The following is a 26,091-nucleotide window of genomic DNA, read 5'->3' on the forward strand; positions in this document are numbered from 1 at the left end:
CTGGGACACAGGTTGTGGGGGCTCCTGGAACAGATCTTTCATGATAAAACAGAGATATAGAACAGGGCTCTTTCCTCCTTTGTCTTTAGCATGCTGGGATGAGAATGCAATGGCTGGAACCGTGGCAGCCACACTGTAAAAGGCAGCGAGAACTGCATCCCAGCAGACACTCTGTCCTTCTGGGGATGGGGCAGGGCTGGGAGGAAGAGGAGAAAGTGTGGGACTATGGCAGGAAGCGGAGGGGGACAGAGGCTACCTTGCGTTTGCGGGTGGTGAGCACCTGGAATGGCTGGATCTGCTGCTTTTCCCGGTCCCAAGCCACAGCTTCTGTGTCTAGGATGAAGGACGTGACTGACGGGAGTTTAATCTGAAAGGTGAAGAGAGAGATCCAGGGCTACTGAGAGGTAGGGGATAAGGGCCAAAGACAGGCCCAGAGAAACAAATGTTCTTTTCCTTCCACAGCTCTCAAGATCCAGGGACGATGTACGTATGGATAAATATTATCTTCTCATCGCCCACAAGGAGGGGAAAAACAAACTTTTCGGAGACTTCTTACTTGGTCCCATAAGCTGGAAACTTAGTGGCCTTTGTCAATTCCCTGCGAACTTGTCCCTCTGAAATCTCTAAGCCACCCACAGATCACCACCTCACTGAGCCCAGTCCAGCCGAGGCCACATTGTCCTACTGGTCTCCCTGCTCTTGCACGGACCTCGTGGCTAACCCCCTCTCCTCAAAGCAATTGGGTGCTCTGAGCAAACCCCAAATCTGATTGCACTGCATCCGTGCTAAAAATCATCCCCAGCTCCCCAAAGCTGTGGGGGCTCTCCTAAGTCAGCTCCTGGCCCTCCCTCACCTTACCAGGCTCTCTCAGACTCTGCACCCCAGCATGCTAGCCTCTCGTTTTGTGGATTGGCCAGGCCCCTTCAACCACAGGGCCTTTGCACATGCTAATCACTCTAGAAAGCCTGTCCTTATTCTTCACCTCCATGGGGAGGACTTCTTTTCCCTCAAAGGAACACAGCGGCACACCACCAGATGGCACCCTTCATCTGGGGCCACGCACAGTGGCGGCCTGGCTCGCTGACACCGGGCCTAGATCAAGTCTGACTCTTACAGAGGCTCACAGAATGGCGGTCCTTCAGAGCTCAGGTCTCCACATACAACTATGGAGCCAGCAGTGGGGCGCTCCAATGAAGATCTGCCTGCCCCGCTAGGCCCGAGCAGGGTGTAGCCTGTCTAAGCTGAGTCCCCAGCCTCCTGCACAGGGCTCAGCACAGAGCAGATGCCCAGGAAACACTTGCCCAATGAACGAGCAAAAGCAGCCAGATACAAAAGACCCCGAACTGGAGGAGACCGCTCGCAGGAAGCTGGTTGCCTATGGGAGCTGGATGGGGGTGCAGCTTGGCACAGAACACAGGACAATATAGAGTGATCTGGACATGGAAATGTCTTACGTTTACGTGGGTGTGTATAAACTTGCCCAAACTCGCCAAACCACGCACGCTAAAATCAGAACGCTGCATACAAATTACATCCAGTAAAACCGACTGGAAACACTAGTGCCCGGCAGCTAACAAGAGCTCCACCAATGCCTGTGATCTGCTGTTAGGTCTGTCCTCGCGGCTCTGGGAAAGCGCCGGCTTCCTCATTAACGAGGGGCAGGCAAGGAAGGCTGTTTGACCAAGGACTCCCAAAACAGGTCCAAGATGCCCGGGAGCAGAGACGCCCCGGTCTACTCCGACTGCAGGGCTGACCTACAGGCCAGCTCCCTCCACCGGCATCCCAACCGCCTCTCCCTGTCAGAGTGAGACTGTGGCTTTTCCAGTCACTGCTGCACCATGGGGCCCAGTGCTGGACGCTGACTCCAAGCCAGAGTCGGCTGGGGGGGTGGGAGGGGGGAGGTCCACAGAGCATTTAGTCTCCTCAGGGGAGGGGACAGTGCGAGGCTGGACCCGCTTGCCCGCCTTTCTGTCCGAAGTGTCTGGGGAAGATCAGGGGACCAGCCAAGGACAGCAGAGGGCAGAGATGGAAATGAACGGCTTCTGGGGGACTTCGGTGCCCAGCTGAGCCAGGCTAGGGCCGCCCACCCCGATTTCTTTGAGGGAAAAAAAAAAGCATCTGCTTAAGCCTCTGGGCTTAAGCTGTTACATCACTTGCAGCCAAAGGCACTCCGATCTCCGTCGGACAGACCCGCCGCGCCCAGCTGGCCTGGACGGGCCGCAGGTCTCTGCACCCGTATCCGCAGCCCCTCCCAGGGGCAAAGCACATGGCAGACGCTGACCTTGGGGATGCGGCTGATGATGTCCGGGTACTTTCCGGTATTGTCTTCCTGATTCCTGCTGAAGATCTTCACCTCCCCGCCTTCCAGGACGTGGATCTGCAGCAGCGGGGGAGGGGACAGCGACTCAGAGCCCAGCCCACCCCAGCCGCCCCCGCTCGCCCTTCACCAGCAGAAGGTTCCAGAAGCTCTCTCCTCCAGCCACACAGCGCTTCCCACCAGTGCATGGAAGGCCCTCCATCTCCTTCCTCACCCTCCCTATCCACCCCCCTCCCACCACCCTGGATGCTCAAGTGTCTTGCTGTGTCTCAGCGGATCTGCCTGGGTGTTAGCCGTAGATATCACTCTGAATGTATTGTTAATTTCTTTTCATACGCTCTGGTCACAGTCCATAAGCGGAACCACAAATACGCCGCCTTACACGGGCGTCATCTCAACGGCTGTGTGTGTGCTGGACAGAACGTATCTGGCTTAAAACAGACACATATTTTCAAAATCACTGTTGCTTCTGTAAATTCTTTGATTTCTTATTTTTTCTCGGCATCACAGTTTGAGGGTCCATCCACGATGCTCAGTCTCCTAGTTCGCCGCTTCTAACGGCTTCAGAGCACTGAAGCGTGTGTCACCCACCACACTCGCTCATCTGTCCCCGCAATGAACACGGCAGCCCCAGCTCCCCGCCAGGACCGAAGAGCCATGAGAAGCATCCTTACAGACCCAAGGACGTCCCTGGCCCCGGGGCGCAGGACACACGCCTGCACACCTGCACTGCGGAGTAAGGAGGCGCCTCCCGCCACGGCTGGTGCAGTGAACGCCCCACCAGCAGGGCACAGGTGAGGCCAACACGTCTTGAACTCCCCCTGCCGTGGGACTTTGACGATTTTATCGAATAAAATTGACTTTCAGGTAAGCCAGGGAGGTGGTGATTAACACACCATTACCCAGGCAATGAGGGTGGCAATTAAAGCCGGAGATGCGTAAGGTCAGACGAGAGGTCTGCGGCAGGAGGCACTCCGAGTTCGGGTCTGACCCACCCCAGGGCCCCGCTCTCTGGCGCGCTCCCTTCTGCTGAAGGCGTGTGCCCGCCCCCGTACCTGCGCCCTCTGCCCGTCGTATTTGTACTCGCAGGTGAAAGCTGCCTCCTCGAAGCGTTTCAGGACCTCACTGACACCCCGCGTGGGGTGCGCCAGCATCGGTTTCAGGGGAACCCCTGGGAGGGGAGGAGCGAGAGTTAGAGTAAACGGGGGAGGCGCCAGCGACATCCGATCATCGGGGGTGTGTAGCAGAGACAGCTAGCTGTGCCCCAGGACCCATTCTCCCTTCTGAGTAAGGAGAGAACATGCCGTCCCAACTCCGGAGCAGTCAGCCTCCCAGCTTGGGACATTCCCAGCCCCCCTTGCAGCGAGGGAAGGCCACGTGATTAGGATGCGTGGGTGGTGGTGTGCACGAGGTCTGGGTCACGTCCTCGCCCCTCTTCTCTCTCACCCTCTTCTGTGATCTAGAAACCTGAGCCACTTCTGGTCATGCACGTTAGGGTGAAAACCTCGGGATGACACAGTGACAGGACAAGTCCCTGGAGCCCAGCCATGTGTCCTCCCTGATCACCTGCCTTCCTCCGGATGCTTACATGCGAGAGGAAGGTTCTGTCTGGCCTGACCCACTGCCTTTTGGGGTATCTCTGTCACAGTGTTTATCCACACCCCACCTAATGCAGAAGGGGACTCCAAACAGAAAAGGGATGGCTTTCCACACGGGAAACAGGGTTCGATTTTGGCGGCAAGAGGAGGAATCTGCCGGGAGGGGGGAGTGGAGCCTACGGGGGGGGCCCTGGAGCCAGCTCCACCCGGGGTAGGGTTGCGGTCAGTCCCGAGGGCTCATACCTGGGCTCAGCTTGCAGTGCTCCGGGAGGCGCTCCAGGCCGTGCTCCAGCAGCACGGGGATGATCCGGTCCAGGTCCGGCACCTCGCTGGGGAGGGGGCAACAACGAGTTGGCAGCTGTCTTTCCAGAACTCTGGCAGCCTGGAAACCCTGTGCTCTGGCTGCAAGTGCGCCGCTGCCAGCCTGTCACCTTGTCCGGGGGTCTGCTCCCACCCATCCCCGACTCCGGCTGTCTCTGTCACACTCCCCGCCCAACGCCCTGCACGTCACTCTGTCTCCCTTGCTCTGGGCCTGCCATTACCCCTACCTGTGAGCAGGAGACCCATGACCCTCTACCTGGGCTACACGTTAGAACAACTCAAGGGTGGATTAAGCAATTTCTCCAAGGCCAGGCCCCACCTCCCACGAGTCTGATGTAGCTGGCTGGGGGCAGGCCGGGCAGCACCAGTTCGCAGATCCTCCCCCCCGGGCAGAGTGGAGACCATGGGCAGAGTGGAGACTGCTGTCCTGGCCCCGGGAGGGGGAGGAGATGTGCAGGGTCATTCTGGCCCTGTGCCCCAGCAGGTGCCCTAAGGGCATTTCCAGAAATGCTCCTGGGCCCTCCTGCCCCTGACACTCTCTCTGGGCAGTCACCATCTCGCTGTGGCCAGGTTCTCCCCACAGCACCCTCCCAGGAGCCCTCGCTGTCACCCCATGGATGTCCTGACCCACTGTGTGTCAGTCGCCAGCCCTGCTCTGGTTGTCTCAGGGCCTCTGCGCATGTGTGGACGTGCTGGGAACTCCCAGAGGTCTCGCCACTCGCACCCGCGGCCAGCATCTCTTCCCTGCTCGCCGTCCCCGTGTCCCCGATCCTTCGTTGTCCCCTGCCTCATGCCCGGCACCAATCTTGTCTGGGTCACCACCCCTGCTCTGTCACCAGCCCCACGATGGTCCACAGCGCTTGCCAGCCACTGGCCTTGCCGATGTAGCACATGGCCCTCGGTGCTGAGCCCACCCCCTCCTCTGGCCCTCCGACCCTGCCCACGCCCCGGATCTCACCAGAATGTCTGCTTCAGGATCATGGCTTGCTCCTCCAGCCACGTCTTTCGGGCCTCTGCTGTCCTGCCCTTCCCAGCATCCACGACGGCCGGGGGGAATCCTAAGACCAGATGCACAGGCAGAGGCTTTGGGGCGGGCCCGACCCCTCGGTTACCCCGGGGCACAGCGGGTGTCATATGGGAAACAAGGAACGGAAACGAGGCTGCCAGGGAAGGAGCCAGGCGAAGAGCAGGGGCGCAGACTTAGGGAAAGGCGGGCGGGCGGCCTGGTTAACTCCAGGGCTGGGTGCGGAGAACACCGCGGGGCCTCACCTTGGCCTGGGGGCGTGAGGCTCACGGCCTGGGCAAGGGCGGCCAGCACCGACTGCTCTGCCAGCCCGAGGCGCAGCCGTCCACTCAGGGCTCTGCGGAGACAGCAGGCAAGGGGGAGCGGGCCTGTCACCACCCTCCCCAGCTTGCCCTCTACCCCCTCCCCGTGCCTCCTCCCGTCTCCCCCACCTCGACCCTCTGTAACCCTCTCCTCAAAACCAGAACAACCTTCAGAGCAGGAAGGGACCTGAGGGATCGCACAGCCCCACTGAACAGACGAGAAAACGGACGCCAGCCCCTAACCCCTGCGGCCGCTGGCCTTCCCTGGGGCAGAACTAGGGGCCTCGCGCTGTCTTCTGCTCTCATCTAAGCTACCCTCTGGGGAAGCGGTGAGGCTCGGGGAGGGCGAGCCAGGGCACAGCGGGCCTGGAACCAGGACACGACCTCCCCAGAGGTGCCACAGAGCGAGCTGCTCGGCAACCTGCCCCCCCCCCGGCACAGGCGTGGCTCTGAGCCAGGGGTCTCCATCCCCCCTTCTGCACACCCGGCTGAGGGTAACGGGGCCTGCCTGGTAGTGCCGCAGAGGGACTGACAGGATACCACACCCGGCACCGGGCACCCAAGAAATGTCCCATGATGGGGGCTGCCCATGATTTCGTTTCCACCCTCATGGCCACCACCTGGCCCCTCGTCCTGTACCACTTCCGCTGAGGCCAAAGCAGACATCGCTAACCAATCCCAGCACCTCTTGCGCACAAGCCCCAGGCCACCCGGGAAAGGGACCCTGTGTTCCCCTTCCAGCCCCTCAGGGCCCGGTGTGAGGGTGGCCAGGGCACCAGTGGGACTCCCATTGCCGGTCCCTCCCTCCGGCCGCCTCTCCCAGGCTCCCAGATCCACACCTACCTGGCGATGTATCGGGCTTCCGAGTGGCGGCAGGCGACAAAGAGGCCTTTGATGACGTCTATCTTCTTGGCTGTGGACTGAAGCGGGGTGGAGCAGTCAGTGCCTGGGGCGAAGGGAGGGGGCCACACCTCCTCCGGGCTGGCCGCCCGGGGTTACACACTTGCTGTCACCCCACTCCCACTTCCCGCCGTGCAGGGATGCAGTAGGCCACGCCGGCTCCAGCCTGCCTCCGTCACTCTGCTCAGCAAGTGTTTACGGTAGCAGCAGAGCCAGGCTGGAATCGCAGGAGGAGATCCCCCCCAAGCAGGCCCGAAGCGCCCCACCACAGAAAGAGTGTGGCCGGAAGCCCCCTCGCCCGCGCTGCCGCCCCGCCCACTCACAGCGCTGCCCGCCAGCCGGGCGATGTCTCGGAACTTGGTGAAGACGCCGGCGGCGGTGAGCGCGGGCGGGGGCAGCATGAGTCTCTGGGTGCTGCGGCTGTTCTCGGCCACCAGCCCCACGTCGCCCTTCTCGGCTGCCTCGGCCTTGACAGACTCCAGCTGCCGCCCTTGGGGTGGAGGGAACCAGTGGTGGGGGGGGCGTGGGGCTGTGTGTCCATCTCGGGCGGTCTCTGCCCACAGCCGGCCCAGCCCCGGCCCTCCCCCACCATGAACACCCAGCACCGCAGGCCCCGCTCGCTCGCGGTCTCCCCATATCTCCCCTCGGCCCCCAGGCTCTACCGCCTCCCTGGGCCCCGAGCCTCAGTCCCAGCGCCCCCGTCCTGCTCCCTCTGCAGGCCCATCTTCCCAGTCCCTCCTTCCACCCCCACAGCCCTGCCCAAGCCACCCGGCTTCCCTCACCTGAATCAATGCCCCAGGCTCCCCGCCCATCAATCTGTCCTGTCGTCCCCTCTCCCCACCTCTGCCCCTTCTCCCCTGGAGCGGGCCCCACACTAGAACTGCCACCACACCCCACGCTTGCTTACCCGTGGCCTGGGCCACAGCCTTGAGCAGGACGCCGTCACCGACGCCAAGCTCCAGGCCCTGCTGGGGCGGCCCAAGGCGGCTGAGGCTGAGGTAGAGGACCGGGGCGAGGTCGGGAGGCGACAGGGCCACCACAGAACGCAGCAAGTTGCTCAGCGTCTCCACCATCCGGAGCCTGGGGGAGGGGCAACACTGTGACCTCCTGGCGTTTCGGGGTCAGAGTTGGGGGGCAGGTGGAAAGCACCCCAGGAAAGGAGAAGAGGAGGAGCTCAAGTCCAGGCCCGGGCTGTGACCTGAGCCACAGGCACCACCGCAGATGCTGGTGGTAGGGTGGGCCTGCCCCACGCTTGCAACAAAGACAGGGATGCCCATCCACAGAGGAACGGTGGCTGCTGGGTGGAGCATTTTCTAGGTGCCAGGAGCCTGCTTACGCTCCCCAAACGCTCACAGCGCCCCCATGAGGCAGACACTGATATCACCCCCACTTTACAGAGGAGGCAACTGAGGCCCAGAGAGATCCCGTAACTCGGCCAAGGTCACAGAGCCGGTGAGAATCAGGCTGAGATGTGAGCCGAGGCCATCTGCCGAGGACCCGCTCTCCCCGCCACTACGTTGTGCTGGCTCTAAAAGTAAAACCCCGTTTCTGTGTGGCTCACAGGCGCAAAGGGAAACCCCATGAGACGCGTGCTGAATGCAAAGGGGAAGACGGCGAGCGTACAGCCGAGGCGCCTGGCAGACGGCCCTGAAGCCACGTCACTAGGAATCAGGCTGGCCGCAACAGGTGCCCCCACCCCCTGCGGTGACGACACGCCACGGTAGGGGTCAGGGTCTGGGGTGGGTCCTGGCCTGGCAAGGACAATGCAAAAGGGGAAACTGGCAAAACACAAGTGCAGTCTGGACGTCACTTCATAGCGTGCACTGACGCTAACGTCCTGCTCTCGGCAACAACCCCATGCTGGCGGGAGAGGCTGACAATAGTGACAGCTGGCCAAGGGTACAGGGACTTGCAGTGCTCTTTCTGCAATTTTTCTCTAAGTTTAAAACTATTTCAAGAGGGGTGCCTGGGTAGCGCAGCCGTTAAGCATCTGCCTTTGGCTCAGGGCGTGATGCCGGCGTTCTGGGATCGACCCCCACGTCAGGCTTCTTAGCTGGGAGCCTGCTTCTTCCTCTCCCACTTCCCCTGCTTGTGTTCCCTCTCTCGCTGGCTGTCTCTCTGTCAAATAAATAAATAAAATCTTTTAAAAAAACCACAAAAACTATTTCAAGAAAGCTAAAAAAAAATGTGTAAGACCCTCCAACTGGGGCTTATGGGGTCTGGACAGCCACCTGCAGTTCTCCTGAACGCAGGGATCTCGGACAGTGTCTCTGGACACCAAACACCCAGCTGTACTACTCTTCATTCCACAGCTCTCAGAGCAAGCTCGAGACGCATGACTGCACTTTCCTCGTGAAGAGACCGAAGCTCAGGAGGTCAGGCCACCTGCCCACGGTCACACAGCCAGGAAGCAGTGGAGCTGGGCCCACTCCCGGGCCTGTCTGCCCACCCCGGGCAGGGCTTCGGCTAATCCGGCCCCCCTGCTGCTGCGGCCCAAGGCCTGGCACGCCCTTCCCGTGCCCTCCGTGCCCTGCAATTCCACTGTGGGGCTCCGGCGCCAGAGGAAGCTCCTCCCATGTTCACAAAGACACATGCCGACAAGAACAGAGCGCTGGGAACAGCCTAAATGCTCCGCTCATGTTTGAGAAGTGAAAAATGCAGGAACCCCACAGGGCAAGATCAAAAGGGCTGAGACCTACTTAAGCCAACATGGAAGGATCTTCTGGAAACAAGGCTGACAGGCAGGTAGGAAGGAGAACCGGGTGGGCCCCCTGACGACAGTGACTAAACACTCAGGAGTGAGGGCTGGGGGCTGGGGGGAAGGGGGAGGGCCGGGTCCGAGCAGCCCTGTGCGCTGGAGGCCTGACCTGCGCTCGCTGGGAGCAGGGTTCCCACTATAATCCAGACCCGGACCTTCTCACACTAAGGGCAAGACAATCAGCGAGGCTGTGGTTACTTCCCACTGCTGAGGGGACATCAAGTTGCTGCCATCGGGAAGAGGCGGTTTCCCCACCCTGGAATCTGGGCTCACACTCACGGCTCGTTCTGACCCACAGAAAGAGACAGAAGCGTGGCGTGGGCCTTCCGAGCCTGGGGCCCATGAGATCCTGCAGCCACTCCAGGGGCCGGGGACGCGTGCGGGAGGGCGAAGCTGAAAGAGCAGCGGCGGAAGGGACCGGGCAGCGCGAGCCACCGCCCCACCTGCCCCAGTCCGCCTAGGCAGGCCTGATGAATTACCGAGCAGAAACTTCCTCAATCTTCTCAAATGTCCGGGCCACAGCCAGGTAAGGGACCCTGGGGAAGGAAGAGAGACACAGGGCGGTGTGTACAACCCACACCGTCCATTCATCTGTCCACCTGCCTCCCCCCACCTTCGGTGCTGCTGCCTGTGTCCCCAGAACGGGGACACAAGAGATCTGACGGCTTCCTCCAGTGGAGGCCTCTGGGGAGACACGCCCGGTGACGGGGGGGGGGGGTCAGTCAGGGGCAGGGGGAGCCTCACTTCTGGCCTGGCTTCCAGCACGCGTCGTCAATGGGATGGTAGTTGTTCTTGGCAGGATTGTAGCTGGAGGGGTCCAGGGGTCTGTGGAGGCAACAGGGAGATCAGACACCTGGGTCAAAGGGAAACCATTCCTCCAGCTAATATTTTGTGAGCACCTACTATGTGCTAGAAACTGCTCTAGGTATGCGGGCACAGAAGGGAATGAAAACAGAGCCGGCGAACCTAGAGCTCCCATTCTAGCCGGAGAGTCAGGGAAAAAAAACCCAAAAAACATAGAAACAAATAATTTTGATAAAAATTTCCAAAACCAAAATAAAAGCAAGCTGGGGGAAGGCAGGATGGAAGGTGCCACTTCGGAGGAAAGGCTGGGGAAGGAGACAGTGGGGCAGAATGACACGAGGAGTGAGCAGAGTGGGTATCAGGGAGAAGAGCACTCCAGGCCGCGGGAACCACAAGGGCAAAGGCCCTGAGGCAGATGCACGTGACATGTTTGAGGAATGGAAACTGGGGTCTCACAAAAATGACATTAAGAATCCCCCAAAACGCTATCATTAGAATAATTAACCGCAACCACAGACTGTTAAAGCTGAAAGAATTTTTGGCAGTCATCGGTCTCATCGTTAAGAGGAATCAAATCGGGAGAATCTGGACACACCGCAGGCCTTCCCTTAGCGCCCTGTCCTCTTCACTCGACAGCCGACTCGGACTCACCCCTTGGTCTCCTCCTGTCTTGCCGCGCCAGGTCCTTCCTCTTTCCCTTCTTTCTTGGTTGCCGGTTTCCGGGGGGCTGGGAACGAAGTCAGGAGACTGTGGGCCCTCCTCCTGAGAGCCCCCACCGGCCCGTGAAGCCAGGAGACAGGGGTCAGACCTTCCACGGGGCGGGGCATGCTCTGGGGAAAGGCCCGCCTGCCTCCTCCCCGTGGCTGGAGCTGAGGGGCGGCACACACTCACCGAAGAAGCTGCTGACCGGCTTGGGAGCTCTGGCGGGCGGCTTGGCTGGGTCCTCCTCCCGAGCCTGCTGCTTCTCGGCCACCTCAGGCTCCGAGGCGCCGTCTGGCGGGGGCTCTGCTGCTAAAGCGAGAGACATCGGTTGGGGACGCCGACTTTCAACCCGAGACTTCCCTGGTCACCCAAGGTCGTTGTGACTCCACAGACGGAAAACACCCTCAGTTCCGCCCCTTTCCTTTCCACGGGTGTGTTTTGAGCCTCTTGGGCCTGACGCCTTTCCGTGAGGACTAGCAGAATTCTCTCTAGTGTTCGGCCTGAGACTGGAGACTTTACAGACAGTGGTAAAAAGAAATCTCAGCCCGCTCAGAAGAAAACGTTCCCACTTCCCTGGCAACTGCAGAAAATCGAATACGATCCGCATCCTCAAAATGTCCCCACGCTGCTGTTTCGCACACAGGAGTCTCACGGATACCCGGCTGTCGGGCTTGTTCTCGGGCCTGTGAGGGTAACTAGAACCTCAAAAACCCCGCAACTCAGCCGGGCTGTCGAACTTCATAAACTACCCTCAGTCGGCAACATTTGGTACCTGTGATTTCTCCAAGATACAAATATTTTGTTGGAGGATGACTGGCTCTTTCTTCTTTTCTCATGTGGGGAAATTTTTAACTATAAAAACAACGATGAAAATAAAACCTCTGATTCCCCTAGAATTCGCACTGCAACAATACATTTGAGTCTTATTTAAAATTAACTGGCCTCAGGGAGGCGCCCGAGGGGCTCAGTTAGTGAAGTGTCTGCCTTCAGCTCAGGTCATGATCCCGGGGTCCTGGGATCGAGCCCCGCATCTGGCTCCCTGCTCAGCGGGGAGCCTGCCTCTCCCTCTGCACCTCACCCAGCCTGTGTTCTCTCTCTCTCTCTCTCTCTCAAATAAGTAAAAATCTTTTAAAAAATAAAACTAAATTAACTGGCCTCGGAAGACATCCAACCCAAAATCAGAGAGCCGGGGTCGCCGGGGGACTAGAAACTCACGGGAGGTCTCAGGGGGCGTCATGGGCCGGTCCCCTTCTGCTTCTTTCTTCTGGGTCACTTCAGGCTCTGTGAGGCTCTCCGGTGAGGTCTCAGCTTTGGATGACAGAAAAGTCAGATGGCAAAAAAAAAAAAAAAAAAAAGAATCACTCTGACCCCCAGGAACATTTCAACTCCTGAGACTTTCTGCCCCCATTTGCTCCTGTGCCAACTGAACAGGTCTGTAAAGCGATGGGAGGTGTGAGCCCGCTGCTGCAGCCCCAAGCACGGCAGGGTCTCCGACAGATTCCAAACCCTGTGTTCGCTCGCCTAGGCAGCCAGAAATGAATACAGACGGCCAGTATCTTCTTATCAACGTCTAGAATTATTCACCGCAAGATACAACCGTAAAGAGTTCTAAACGCACATGATAACTTGATATAGGTAAAAATGAAAAATGTTCTAAACTGAAAAAAAAAAATCATACCTCTAGGGTAACAATAAAAACTGTGTAAGTGAACTTGAGAAAAACCAAGAAGCTACCTGGCCCTCCCACAGTCCCAGACACTGAAGGCTGGATACTGACTAAAAGTTGCCAATAGGAAGTCACATCAGCCCCGGGGAAGGCGAGCCTAATGAAGTCCTTCTATTAAACAAACATCGACAGTGGCAAAGGCTGCACAGGGACCCGGAATGACCAATGGGTCAGATCTTTGCGGCAGCATTTCCCACCAACGTGGGAAAACCGCGGGCTAGTTTCCGGGTCCAGGGAAAAATGGTGCCCTCTGCTGGCCACGGCAGGAACTACTAGCTCGAGGGATTTCAGATTTCAGTATCCTTAGCCCTCCAGCCTTGCAATTCCTGACATTACCTTTCTTTCTTTTTTTTTTTTTTTAAAGGTTTTATTTATTTGACAGAGATAGAGACAGCCAGCGAGAGAGGGAACACAAGCAAGGGGAGTGGGAGAGGAAGAAGCAGGCTCCCAGCAGAGGAGCCTGATGTGGGGCCCGATCCCATAACGCCGGGATCACGCCCTGAGCCGAAGGCAGACGCTTAACGACTGAGCCACCCAGGTGCCCCTGACATTACCTTTCTGCAAAGCTGGGCTTTTCTAGGTTGTTGTGATCAAAATTTCGCACTGCACAAAAACCAACGTGGAACGGGCAACGAGGGATTCCACAGTTTGGACAACTGTGCAGAGGGCAGGCCACATCCTAGTCAGTAACTAATTGTGACTCTTTTAAGGATGAAACAAAAAAGAGTACTTTTCCTTTCAACAGACATGCGCTGTTTTCTCAAATGCCCAAGTTTCTAGAACATCAACTGTTGTCTGTAGGTGGTGGCCTGGGGGTGCCATCAACAATTTACTAAGACACCAAGGGTGCTGTTGAGAGGCTGGGGATCTCTGCCTTCTGGTTACATTTCTAAGGGAAAAGAAGTCGTGGAGAGGAAAACGTTTTCCATCAACACAACAGGAAAACAGAGGATAAAAACGGGAAACCGCATATGAATGAATCCTAAATTAAAGTGGCCCAAATGAATGCATTTCAAAATGCTCTCGTAACCCAAATGCCCGTGTGGTGTGTGGAGTTCTGACGGCCACATGCGGATTCAGGGCCACAGGCATCAGGTCGGGGATCCTAACAGCCTGGCCTCTGGGGGTGGCCCCCACCCTTCCAGATTCTCCGCCACGCACCCTCCAACTCTCTCTCTCCCCATCCGTCCTCCTGGTGCCTCACCTTCTTCCTCCTTCTTCCTCTTGGCCTCTCTGTCCTCTTCCTTGCCCTGCTCCTCCAGGACATCCTGTATTGTCCTCTTAGGAAGCTGCTTCCGAGCTGGGAAGACAAGAGGCTCGGTGTGACTGGCCTCGTGGGCCCATCTGCCCCCCACCCCAGTAAGCTCAGGCCGGTCGGTGATGGGGCCCCCTGAGAAGGCTCCGGGACCCCCCCCTTCTGCTCCAGGTGCGCCTCATCCTTCAAGCTCCGCTGCTTCCTGGCTGTGTGACCCTGAACAGGTTACTTAATCTCTCTGTGCTTCCGTCTCCCGTGTGTGTGAATGGAAACAATCCCTGAGCATAAGTGATGCTGTGACGCGCTTGGCCCAGTACGACTCCAGCAGCTGCCCTCGGGGCCCCATCTGCACCCCTAGGATCTGCCATTGGCGTGTGTTCTGGATGGCTTCTCCCGGCCTTCAGAAGTCCACGAGTGACAGGGAAGCAACAGGCCCTGACAGGAGCCCCTGTTCATGACTTATGGGAGCTGGCACATAAACGCAGTAGCCGCCCTGAACACCCATCTTCTGCGGGCTGTGCCCCCTTCCCCGAATCACTCACCGTCCGTGTTCTCTGAACTCTCAAAGAAACGCCCTGTGTCTGAACACTTGTTTCAGAGCTTCAGAGACTGCTTCTAGAAGATTCTAAGCAAGATGCTCATGCCTGGTGAGGAGCTCCCTGAGAGCCCTTTTATTGTCACTGGTCACCTTCCCGCTGGTCTCCTGGACCGGTGGTTCCCTCGCACAGTCGCAGAGGGATCTACTATCAGCTGCCGCTGGCGCTGTCGTCCCCCCACCCCCTCCTGGCTCAGAAAGCCATCCACGTCTCCCCGCTCCCCATTCCAGAAGCAAGGCTTCCGGGAGCTGCTGCTGTGCTACCTCACCTCTCTCCAGCTGACCCTCTGACTCTTCCCAAGCCACGTAACCCTCACTCTCCAGCACCGCTGAACTCCTACTGTTCCCGCACACACCTCCGGGCCCTGGTGCGTGCTGTTCAGGGGCCCCCGGGACAGAGGGCAGAGGTCCTTTCCTCTAAAAAGAACTCCCTGACACCCCCAGCCCATCTCAGGGTCAGCGCTGAGCTTCCAGCACGCCCTGGGCCACTTAGCTATTGCAAGACGATCCCCACCCCCACCCCCGGGTCCAGCAGCCCTCCTGTGGCGCCCCAGCATCCCCAGGATAAAGCCCGGGCTCTGGCCTAGCATGCAGGGCCCTGTGGGAGCCAGCCCCGCCCTCCTGTCTGCACCGCACACCGTCCTCAAACTCGCCCTGCTCCCCAAATTGCATCCGACCCTCCAGAAACATGCCAGTGTATGCGACCCCCTCATTGCCGCGCGATTCCTTCCTCGAGGCCTCTGCGGGCTGCTCGAGGCTGCACCGCTTCCCGCCGCCCCTCCTCAGCCCGGTCAGCACTACCCCATCTCCCAAGACGCAGCTCGGGCGTCACCCGCACTGCGCTGCCTCAGTTCTGAGCTCCTACAGTTCTGAGCCCTGTTGCCGCTTGTGACTCCTTTTCTACTTTTTTTTTTAATTAAAAAACTTAAAGTTTTTTTATGCAAGTGTAATTAACATACAGTCTATTAGTTTCAGCCATACTGTTTTTCTTTTTTTTTTTTTTTAAGATTTTAAGTAACCTCTATACCCAACGTGGAGTTCGAACTCGTGACCCGGAGATCGAGAGTCGCACGTTGTACCAACTGAGCCAGCCAGGCTCCCCCAGGTGTGCTAGTTCTATCAGCACCACCCGATGGAACTATGTGGTGAGCCAGGTACCTGACCTTAACCTTGCCAGTATTTACATTGAGAAAAGGAAAAAAATCCAGATACACTTTGTTTTAATAATATAGCTTATGTAACTCAACATATCCAAAAATACTACGTCTCCAATGTGTTGTGTTTTCAGTGTTAAAATAATTAACATTCTCTTTTCCGTGCTAAGTCTTCAAAGTCCCACGTACTTTAGCACGTCTCAACTGGGTGTTAAGTTTTCCTCAGAAATAGCTGATCTGTGTTTAGATGTCACAGAATTTACAGCTGAAGAAAATTTATGCACCCGAGTTATCCTAAACATGCCTGAAAGTCTTCGGTAACTCCATCCGGCATCAGCTTGCACACTTAAATTTAATGAAAATGATGCAGCCCTGAAAATTCAGTCCCTCGGTCGCACCTGCCACATCCGTCACCCAGCATTATGTGAGGGTCTCTCACCTGTGCCTCCCCACCCTGTACAAAGCATTCCCGATCCCCCAGGGGACAGAGGTGCCATTCCTCAGGCTGGCTTTCCGTGGACCTTCTCCAGGGTCCCCAACCCTGTGCACTAAGCACCAACACACCAAGCCGTCAATGCCTTCTCGATGCCTACCGCCTTCTGCCACTAACCCCCTTCCCTGCTCACTCTTTCTTGTCCTTCAGGGCTTGGCTGGGTGGATCTCTCTTCCACAAGTCGCCCTCTTCCTGTGCTCCCAGTGCACTGTGCTGCCTCCCTGACGGCACGTACCCACAGTTACAATAACCAACGCTTCCTGAGCGCTCACGATGGGCCGGGCCCAGGTCCAAGCACTTTCTGCGTATTTCCTCATAGTCTCTGTATGATAAATGCTGTCATTACTGTCGTCTCTGTTTTATAGAGAAAGCAATCGAAGCTCAGAGAAGGTAAGTCATTTACCCAAGGTCACACAGCCAGTGGATGGTGAAGCCATGCTCTCAACCACAGCGCTAAGATCAGAGCTGTCACGAGGATGGCCGCCTGGCGCAGAAATCCTCATGCGGATAAAGACAGGCAAGGGACAGGGCAGGGGCCTGTGTGTCCTCACCTGTGCGCCGCTTGGGGATCCCTGATGGGGAGATGTCCACAGGAGAGGTGTTGGAGAGGGAAGGGCTGCTCTCGGGAAATGTGGCAGGGCTGGGAGGGGAGACTTGTGGAGAGCCCGGGGCAGGCTTCTGGAAAGCAAGAAAGAGCAATTGTAGAGTGAGGGGAGGATGAAGGGGCCACTCCTTGACCTTTTCTAAACAGTTGGGAGTAGAGAGTTCTCCGTCCCAGTTCAGGGCTCCTCCTCTCTTACCTGGGCCTTACCCTCCTTTCCCTCCTGTGGAGTTTCATGGTGCCAGACTCCCCCCATCATGGATGACAATAACTCTCTTTTTTCTAAAGTAACATAACCTTTGATTTTAGCTAGGCATATGATGGCCCAACTGAAAACCGCTTTTCACCACCTCCCCTGCAGCTAGGTGTGGCCAGGAGCCTGAGAACCACACTTCTCAGCCTTCCTTGCAGCTAGGAGTGGCCAGGAGCCTGAGAACTACACTTCCCAGCCTCCCTTGCAGCTAGGTGTAGCCAGGAGCCTGAGAACTACACTTCCCAGCCTCCCTTGCAGCTAGGTGTAGCCAGGATCCTGAGAACTACACTTCCCAGCCTCCCTTGCAGCTAGGTGTAGCCAGGAGCCTAACACCTACCCTTCCCAGCCTCCCTTGCAGGGAGGCATGGCCAGGAGCCTCACTTCTACATAAGGAATACAAGGGAAAATGATGTACACTTCCTGTGGAATGTCTTGCTCTTCTCACGGGCTGAATATGGACATTCATTTGGACAAGGGCATCTAGGGATAAAAGTAAGGGTACAGAAGCAGCCTGCGTCTCTGACACCGAGACAATGCCATACTAATCCTGGACGTTTCATGATCATTAGAGAGAGAAATAAATTCCTACCTTGTTTAAGCCCGTTATTTGTATCTTGGTTCCAATCCCTAACTCATCTCACAGGGCCCTCTGCCAGTTATTAAGTGACTCCCCCTCAGCTCCAAGCCTACCCTGTCCACTCTCCCTCATGATGCTCAGACTCTGAAAACCCCTTTCCAGCCTGGCAGGAAGCGCTGTGCCAGGCAACGCCATAACACAGCACAAGGGGGGGCCTGCGCCAGCCGGATCCAATTTACAGCATTTCCAACGCTCACAGCGTCTGCGACGTGATGCCTCATGGACGCCGGCACTCTTTGCCCAGGGCCCCTGCCTCAAAGATCTGACCAGGGCCTCAGGGCACCACGTGTAAGCTCAAAGACCCCGGCACCCACTAGCCAGCACCTGAAGGTCTGACCGTCAGCTCCACAGCTCCCAGGGCGGTAGCTGCCCCGACAGCGGCTACCCCCAGGACGCCTTCGAATTCTCTTTCCAGCCCTGCAGTGACCCGGTTGCAAACTGCATACCTAGTTGATAATTCTTTGTATTAGACTCTCTCTGCTCAAATCGCTCATGGGGTTTCTCTCTCCTATTCGGACCCTGATGGATACAGGCCCCAAAGGGATGCTGTGAAGGCTGCCCAGGACCGAAAGCTGCCCCTGTCCCTCTCCTGCTCAAAACCATTCCACGGATCCCTAGCAGCCACAGGACAGAGTCCAAGCTCCTCAGGACGGCCCCTCCTAGTTCCTGGAACCTGAATGTATTCTGTTATGTAGCAAAGGGCAATTAAGGCCGCAGAGGGAATTAAGGTCACCAATCAGCTGCCCATTGGGTGACTTTTGAGCAAGGGAAGGAAGTAAGCCAACGTCTCTGGAAAAGACGAAAAGCCCTCTGACAACAGGAGACCGGATGTGTTTTTGAGCCCTGATTCTGGGTCATGCGTTATTCTCAGATCTACAGGTGAACTGACTCCTTTCCTGTTCCCAGTCACCCCGAGCGGTAGGTGCTCCCGGGAGCGGTAGGTGCTCCCGGGAGCTGTATGTCCCAGGTGAGCACAAGGCCAGGAGCCTGCTCAGGCCACGGGGCGCAGGTGGAGTCAGAACCGCGCAGACCAGGCCGTCCGTCTGCTCCAGGGCACGACCGCTCAACCCTTCCACCTCCTGGGGCACGAGCGCCCCTGAGCGGCTGTGCTACACTCAGTGCCGGAGGCTGAGGGGAATGATGGCTTCTTCCAGTAACAGTGGGCAGGCTGGTGGGGACCTACCTGGCCTTTGGAGGGCGTGAGGGCTTCATCTTCTTCCTCCCCTTCACTGCTCAGGACCCGGGCCACTTTGCGCCCTGGCCTCTTCACTGGAGAATCGTTCTCAGGCACCTCTCCATTCCGCTCCTTCAGTGCTACCCTGGAAGGTGGGGGAAATGGGGGTGTTCTGGCAGGCAGAGAGTGGGTCCTTCCCAGAATGGTCCAGCCCCTCCACTAGGTTTCATTCCCTTCCTTTTCTTTCAAGCATTACATGAGCTTTGTCCAGGCGCCTCCTTGGCATATACTCTTAATCATCCATCCACCCGCAGCATCCACGTTTCTGGAGGCCTCCCATGTGCTCACCTACTCCGTGACAAGCAATGGTGAGGAGCAGATGGAGCCCCTACTGAGAGCAGAGAATAGCCTCCAATATCCATTTGGAGACCCTCTCTTTTTCAGTCATACCGGCCCCTGAAATTTAGCTAGGTCTGTGGCCTCTCAGCTAGAGACCATTCTTCCCGGCCTCCCCTGCAGCTGGGTATAGCCATGCGCAGGGTCCTGACCAAGAGGAAGAAAGGGATATGACTGACGCATGCAACTCGCTCCTGGCTGCTTGCCCACAGGTTGTCTTACTCCTGGAACTTGGACTTGCCAACCCGCTTTGCCAACGCCGAGGCCCTGGATCCAGCTGTGCCTGAAGCTGAACCTGTGCCTTTGGACTTCCCAGTTACTGAAAATTCCCTTTGGGACTCCCAGACATTCTGAGCTGGGTTTGACACACTTACAGCCAAGAGAGTCCTGACTTATAAAGGAACAAATTCACCACGTCCTCGCCCCATCACATACTTTGGAGGTGGTTCGGTCTCTCTGACGCTGTTGGAGGTCTCCTTCTCTGGTTTTTTCACTTTGCCCTCCTTCTTGGGGTAGAAAAATGACCTGGAGGAGCACAGAGGAGGGGGAACACGGGAATGATAACAGCACGAAGAATCAGCTAAGCACTTCCTATGTGCCAGGGCCTCTCCCAGGCCCTAGGGATTCGGTGGAGACAAAGACACCAACTCCCCACCCCCAACGGGTTGACACTCAGTAGAAGAGGCAACTGTTATGTCACTGAATAGAAAAGTCAGGAGATGTGAAGTGCTCTGGAAAAGATCGATAAAGCAAAGCATCAGCTCTCCACTTGAGACTGGCTGGACCGAGTGCTGGTTTCCAGAGAACTGAGTACTGAGGAGGGACCACAGAAGGGTAAGGCGGAGAGGCCTTGCCCACACCCTCCAGACCAAGTAAGGAAGGTCAGCATCACTGGTGATGTCCCGGGGATGTCTGCACCCCAACGACGGGGGGACGAGAGGCTACCTCGCTCCGCTGCCTGTGACCCCGGTCTAGGTATGAGAACAACATCAGACACATCGGGGGACTGTCTGCAGGTATCCTGACAAACGAAGTCCGAGAAACTGTCACCCAGAGTGACACCAGAGGGAACTGGGGGGCGGGGGGCATGATAACTGCATGCAACACAGTACTCCGAATTGGATCCTGGGAACAGAGAAGAGCATTAGTGGATAAACCGGGCCAATCGGAATAAAGCGTGAAAGCGTGGAGTGTAGTTAACAGGAACGTACCAATGCTGGTCCCTCACTGTGACCAACAGGCCACACGACGTCAACGGTGAAAGCCGGGTGCCAGGTACACAGGAACAGGCTCTACTATCGGTACAACTTTTCTGTACGTCTAAAACCATCCCAAAATTAACACTGAATGTACGGTCAGTGAGTCAATCAACTGATCAAGCCAAGCCAAGCCAGGGGCAGAAAGCTATCAGAGCTGCTCTCAGCCCAGGAGAGACTAGGCCCAGACTCGTCATCACATGAGAAACATGCAGCCTGCGATCTGTGACCTCCCACATCTCTTTGGGGGTGGAGGGCATGTCCAGGTCTGGGTCAGTCTAGAATCCATCCCCTCCTTCCGGGAGCAGCCCCTCCATTTTCCTATCCGGATGCCCCCTCGCATTCCCAATGAAAGGGTTTTTTTTTTGTTTTTTTGTTTTTTTAAGATTTTATTTAGTTATTTGACAGATACAGCCAGTGAGAGAGGGAACACAAGCAGGGAGAGTGGGAGAGGAAGAAGTAGGCTCCCAGCAGAGGAGCCTGATGTGGGGCTCGATCCCAGAATGCTGGGATCATGCCCTGAGCCGAAGGCAGACGCTTAACGACTGTGCCACCCAGGCGCCCCCCCAATGAAAGGGTTTTGACAACTGGGTCCAACCCAGCCCGACGCCATTAATTCTGGACGGCTTCAACTACACAAGCCACGTAATTCCCTGTCTTGTTTTCCTGAAGCCAGCTTGCGTGAGGACAGGGTTTCCCACCCTGGACACTAGTGATGTGTCAGGCCACACCGTTTGTTGAGGGGGGCTGTCGCCGTGCACTGAAGGTATTAAGCAGCAGCCACGCCTGGCCCTTATCCAGTAGACGCTAATCACAAGCCCCTTTCTTCCCCCAGCTGTGACAACCAAAAACGTCTCCAGACACAGCCAGATGTCCCCTGGGGGGGCCAAACCACCGACCGCGAACCACTGGATCAGCGCTTCCAAACGTCCAGCTAAAAAATTCTGGTTACACTACTTGTCCTCCAGATCCCATGTCCCGTTTTCTGCACTGCTCGACTCCCAGAAATTCCAGTTTGGAGACTAACTTGGGTTCTTCCAAGAAAAAGCAAAGAAGCAGAGAACTCAGAGCGTGTAGGACGGGGGAGCCGGGTGCTTACATGATACTACGCTGCATGATGAGTCAGGATTCTCCCTTCCCCTCTCCTCTTCCTCTTCTCCAGCCAGCTGCTCCTGAAACAGAAATCCAGATCCTTGGTGAGACGACTGGTTGTGCACAGACCAAAACACGTAACCTTCCTTCTTTCAGAAAGAAAAAAAAAACACCCACAAAATCAGAAATATGAGTGACCCCACCGACAAGAAACTCCCGTTTTTATGGACCAAACTGATTTATTTGCTGGCGAGATTTATGAGTGAAGAGAAAGTTCCAAGTCAGAACAAGAGAAGAAGACCCCTTGATCACATGGAGCCCGCCCTTCATCCAATATGAAGACACACTGAAGACCTACAGGTATTTTTTTTCCAGTCTTGTTTGGGGTTTTTTGGGGAGGAGTTAAGTTTTAAGATTAGCAAACAACTGGGGCGCCTGGGTGGCTCAGCTGGTTAAACATCTGCCTTTGGCTCATGATCCTGGGGTCCTGGGATCAAGCCCCGCATCAGGCTCCCTGCTCAGGGGGGAGTCTGCCTCTCCCTCTCCCTCCGCTCCCCCTGCTTGTGCTTTCTCTCTCAAAAAAGCAAATTAAAAATCTTAAAAAAAAAAAAGAAGAGGTTAGTAAAAACCTGTTTTTAGGTGATTACATAATACCCTAAAACCCTGAGATGCAGCAGTCCATTCAATTATACCCACGGGTGTAGACGAAGCAGCTGCTAAGCGGCTTCTAAGGCATATTCTCAACAGAAACGAGGGGCAAAAACAGCACGCAGAGAACACCAATCTCAGAAAGTTACGTACCCTACGCGTCCATTTCCGTAACATTCTCCAAATGACAAAACTTAGGATGGGGAAGCGATTGGGGTGGTCAGAGCTTCGGGACAAAAGGTGGGGGGGGGCTATAAAGGGGCGGCACCGTGAGAGCCTTTGTGAAGACCGATCTGTTCCAGATATCCTGACTGCGGTGGTGGTTACAGAGATCTATACGCGGGTTCAAACTCTGCACACACACACAGCTGGACCAGCTCTGTGGTCTCGCTCACGGTCCTGTCCAACACCAACTTCCTGGTTTTGATACTGGGCTACGGTTACATAAGATGTCACCACCGGGGGAAGATAGGTGTACTATTTTTATAACTTCCGGCAAGTCTATGTAATCCTTTCAAAATAAAAAGTAAAAAAAAAAAAAAAACCCAGAATGAAGACATTCTCTAGGTACTGATACGGAAAGATGTTCTAGGTATCTTAAGTAACATTTTAAACAGTAATAATAAATTAAAAAGGAGGCAGAACGGCATACATAATATGCCGAATAGAAACTCTGGAAGGATCATCAAGAAACCAACAGGGGTGGTCGGGGGTGGGTGGGGGGGCTCATGAGGTGACTGGGAGTAGGGCTGTGAACCAGGCCTGTCACTGCACACCTCCAATCCGATTTTATTTTAAACCCCGCATATTTCTTACCCATTCAATTAAAAAAAAAAAAACACAGTAAATCTGGACCCCATATAACTGTTCAAATTTTATGATCCAGTCTCCTACTCTCTTCCTCCAGGCTCCCTATGGGGAGCGCCCTCCCCGACCGCCAGCAGCCGGTCCCCTCCTGCCCAGCTCTGAGCACTGGATAGATGTCCGGAAGCCTCCTTGGGCACCTGCTGGAAGAGACCCTCCATTTCCTGACCTCCTGTGGTGGTTAACTGGTCCTTCTCTTCTCACGCACATGTTCTCCTGATTATGTCACAGTCCATCTTTCCAATCGGACTGCGAGCTCTGGAGCCATGGGACTGTGCCTGGTTCCCTCCCATCTCCTCCAAAAATGATTTCCCAAACTTCAGACATTCTCCATACCACCTTTGAAATTTCAAAGGTATCTATGTAAAACCTGGATTTTTTTCACCTACTATTTTTTCTGTAAAAAAAAAAAAAAATCAACTTTATGAACTGGGGTGTTTACTAGGGACCAGGCACTGCCCCCCCAGAGACCACCCACCATCAACCAGCTCTCAGCATCCCGCCGCTCCGGGCGCAGGTCCGGCTACCGCCACCCCCAGCCTGCGGAACTAACCCCTCGCTCTTTTCCTCCCCAGCAGCTATTGCAACTGGACCTTCTAAATTAGAATTTGCCTCACTCTCTAGAGTAGTGTTTCTAACCCAATTTTCTGCATGATAGAAACGTTCTATACCTGCAGAGTCCAAAAAGGTCACTCTATCCATACGTGGCTTCAAGCATTTGAAATGCAGCCAGTACCACTGAGGAGCTGAGATTTTCATGTTTCTTGGGAGCTTAAATTTAAATCTCTACATAGGGCCAGCTGCTAGTCTATTAAGCAGTGCGGGGCTAAAATGTTGAGTTCCAAAAAGATAAGGATTTTGTCCATTTTGCTCAGCGATATGGCCACAGGACCGAAAACTGGTACTGAATGCATTGGCCCATATGTATTTCTTTATTTAAAAATCAGGGTAACGGGGTGCCTGGGTGGCACAGTGGTTAAGCATCTGCCTTCGGCTCAGGGCGTGATCCTGGCGTTATGGGACCGAGCCCCACATCAGGCTCCTCTGCTATAAGCCTGCTTCTTCCTCTCCCACTCCCCCTGCTTGTGTTCCCTCTCTCACTGGCTGTCTCTATCTCTGTCAAATAAATAAATAAAATCTTAAAAAAAAAATAAAAAAATAAAAAAAACAAAAATCAGGGTAACAGGGGTGCCTGGGTGGCAAAGTCAGGTGAGCTGCCAACTCTTGGTTCCGGCTCGGGTCGTGATCTCAGAGTCATGAGAAAGAGCCCCGTGTCAGGTCCGCACTGGGTGTGGAGCCTGCTTGGGACTCTCCCTCTCCCTCTGCCCTGCCTCCCTCTCAAATAAATACAACTTTTTTTTTTTTTTAAATCAGGGTAACAAAAACATCCTTACTAATGAATTCAGGGTTCATAAGTAGGATCTTTCCAAAGCCGCGGGCCATGTGACAAGGAGCACGATATGAACGGGTCTTGAAGCAGTTTGACAACGATCAGCCAAAAGGCTCAAGTCTTTCTTCTCGTTAATAAAAGCTCACATTTCCTGACCTGTTTGTTCCCCTGACCACCCTCCACCCGTGGAAAGTGTTTTACACTGCTCCCCTAAATATGCTACTCTGTCTCATTCTCTGAAGCTCAGAACAGCTCAGCCTCCCCCAAAAGACAATGAGGAGGCTGGGACAGGAGAAGGAAAGTGAGTGGTTCAGGGCCACACAACCAGCCAGTGGTGGATCCCAGAAACACAGAGTGCCCATTCTAAGAGCCAGCTGGGATTGTGCATAAAATATTCCAGCCTGCTCCCAGACCTACTGAATCAGAAGCTCTCAGGATAGAAGGGGGGGATCTGCAGGCCTAGCAAGCTCCTCGGGATCCTAAGATAAGATGAAATCAAGGAGATCTTACTTAAACCCCACTGGCCTTTCCCTCATGCCTCCCTGAGGCGAATAGATTGGAGATTCAAACGGGGTGAAATGCAGATGGAGGCCAAGAAGTGATGTGTCCTTAATCCCATTTCCTGCTGTCTCTCCTCAATAAGTCCCCTTGGCTTTCAGATGCCAGCCCCCCTTTCCAAATGCTCATCTCTTCTCCCAGCCAAGTGCACCCGCCCCCCCTTGCCTTACCCTTCAAGACTACTCCTCACCTAAGCACATCAATATCCTTCTCTCTCCCCTCCCCAAGTTCCTCTGGTCTTCCCTCCACCCCTTAGGGCAACAATAAGGCGAGACCTATGAGTTACTCTCTCCAGGGCCCCCTCCTTTCCCAAGCCTTGGCCTCCCCGCGGCGTGGTCCAACCCTACCTCCGCTCCGCCCCCCTCATCAGGCATCCACAAAGCCAGACCTCTCCTTATACAGAAGAGTCCCAACCTTTCCTAAGGTCTTGGCCTAGACCTGGACCAGACCACTGACCTCTCTCTGCCCCGCCTCCGTCCAGCGGGATCCTCCCCTCAACATCTTCTAAAGCCGACCCCACTTCTCGCTCTCTTTGAACCTTTTCCCGGCCCCGCCTCCTAGCGTCCGGCCCTGCCCACCAACAAACTTTCGCCCGTCCCCACCCTTTTCCAGGTGGGCCAGTCTTCCCGAACTTCCAATTTCCGATGGCCCCCCCAACCGAGTCTCCCCCCCCGGGCCCCGCCCATCGAGCTTCCGTGACCACGCCCCTCGTGGTATGCCCCGCCTCCCAGGCCTCTCCTCAAACCCTGTCGGGTCCTACAGACTCTGGTCCTCGTCTACTCTACCTGGCCCTCTCCCTCCGGCGGACGCCCCCGCGTGCCCCGCAGCGACCCGCCGCCGGCGCTCTCCCTTCCCTGCCGCGCTCTCGGCCTCCTGAGCGTCCCCCACGCCCGCTCCTCTGCAGCCGACCGACCCGGCGGAGCCGAGGGCACGGAGCGTAGGACACGCGCGCCGCCCCCCAGTCTCCCAGCCCCACGTCGGCGGCCCCACCTGCCTCTCGCCGGCCTCGCGCGCCGCTGTCCTACGCGTCACACCCGGAACCACTCGGCGCCCGACTGCAGTCCTCAATTCGCGCCACGGAATTCGCGCGCAGACTTTGGCGGGCGGGGGCGGGGCCGTATCGAGGGGCGGGGCCCGGGTGTCGTCCGCGCCGCCGCTGCCTCCCGGAGGACGCTGGGAGCTGTAGTTTCCCGGACGGGAGGCTACTAGAAAAGGGGTGAAGTAGGGTGAGCCCTCCCGCAGAGCACGATGGGAAATGGTCCGCGCCTTCCCT

The 26,091-nt window shown here is 56.2% G+C and overlaps 1 protein-coding gene across 3 annotated transcripts in view; it reads right to left on the minus strand.

The window, feature by feature from the left end:
• The window catches only part of LIG1 (DNA ligase 1), a 35,093-nt gene extending 9,003 nt beyond the window's left edge, over positions 1-26,090 (minus strand). The window contains exons 1-20 of one of the 3 annotated variants that reach the window (XM_026481940.4): positions 25,809-26,090; positions 21,366-21,438; positions 19,446-19,535; positions 18,624-18,759; positions 16,501-16,627; positions 13,657-13,752; positions 11,942-12,034; positions 10,916-11,032; positions 10,676-10,751; positions 9,965-10,045; positions 9,700-9,756; positions 7,370-7,542; positions 6,786-6,952; positions 6,406-6,482; positions 5,506-5,597; positions 5,195-5,294; positions 4,159-4,244; positions 3,373-3,488; positions 2,282-2,377; positions 257-367 (exon numbers count right to left, since the gene is read on the minus strand). In XM_026481940.4, the coding sequence (XP_026337725.1) occupies positions 257-367; positions 2,282-2,377; positions 3,373-3,488; positions 4,159-4,244; positions 5,195-5,294; positions 5,506-5,597; positions 6,406-6,482; positions 6,786-6,952; positions 7,370-7,542; positions 9,700-9,756; positions 9,965-10,045; positions 10,676-10,751; positions 10,916-11,032; positions 11,942-12,034; positions 13,657-13,752; positions 16,501-16,627; positions 18,624-18,759; positions 19,446-19,535; positions 21,366-21,382 (1,908 nt within the window). In that variant the 5' untranslated portion in view covers positions 21,383-21,438; positions 25,809-26,090. Of the gene's footprint in view, positions 1-256; positions 368-2,281; positions 2,378-3,372; positions 3,489-4,158; positions 4,245-5,194; positions 5,295-5,505; positions 5,598-6,405; positions 6,483-6,785; positions 6,953-7,369; positions 7,543-9,699; positions 9,757-9,964; positions 10,046-10,675; positions 10,752-10,915; positions 11,036-11,941; positions 12,035-13,656; positions 13,753-16,500; positions 16,628-18,623; positions 18,760-19,445; positions 19,536-21,365; positions 21,439-25,808 lie in introns of all 3 variants that reach the window. The other 2 variants (XM_048224007.2, XM_026481939.4) reach the window with 2 other exon arrangements.
• Between the last annotated feature and the right edge of the window lies 1 nt (position 26,091).

The sequence above is a fragment of the Ursus arctos genome, unplaced genomic scaffold (genome assembly GCF_023065955.2).
Source record: "Ursus arctos isolate Adak ecotype North America unplaced genomic scaffold, UrsArc2.0 scaffold_19, whole genome shotgun sequence".
NCBI lineage: Eukaryota > Metazoa > Chordata > Mammalia > Carnivora > Ursidae > Ursus > Ursus arctos.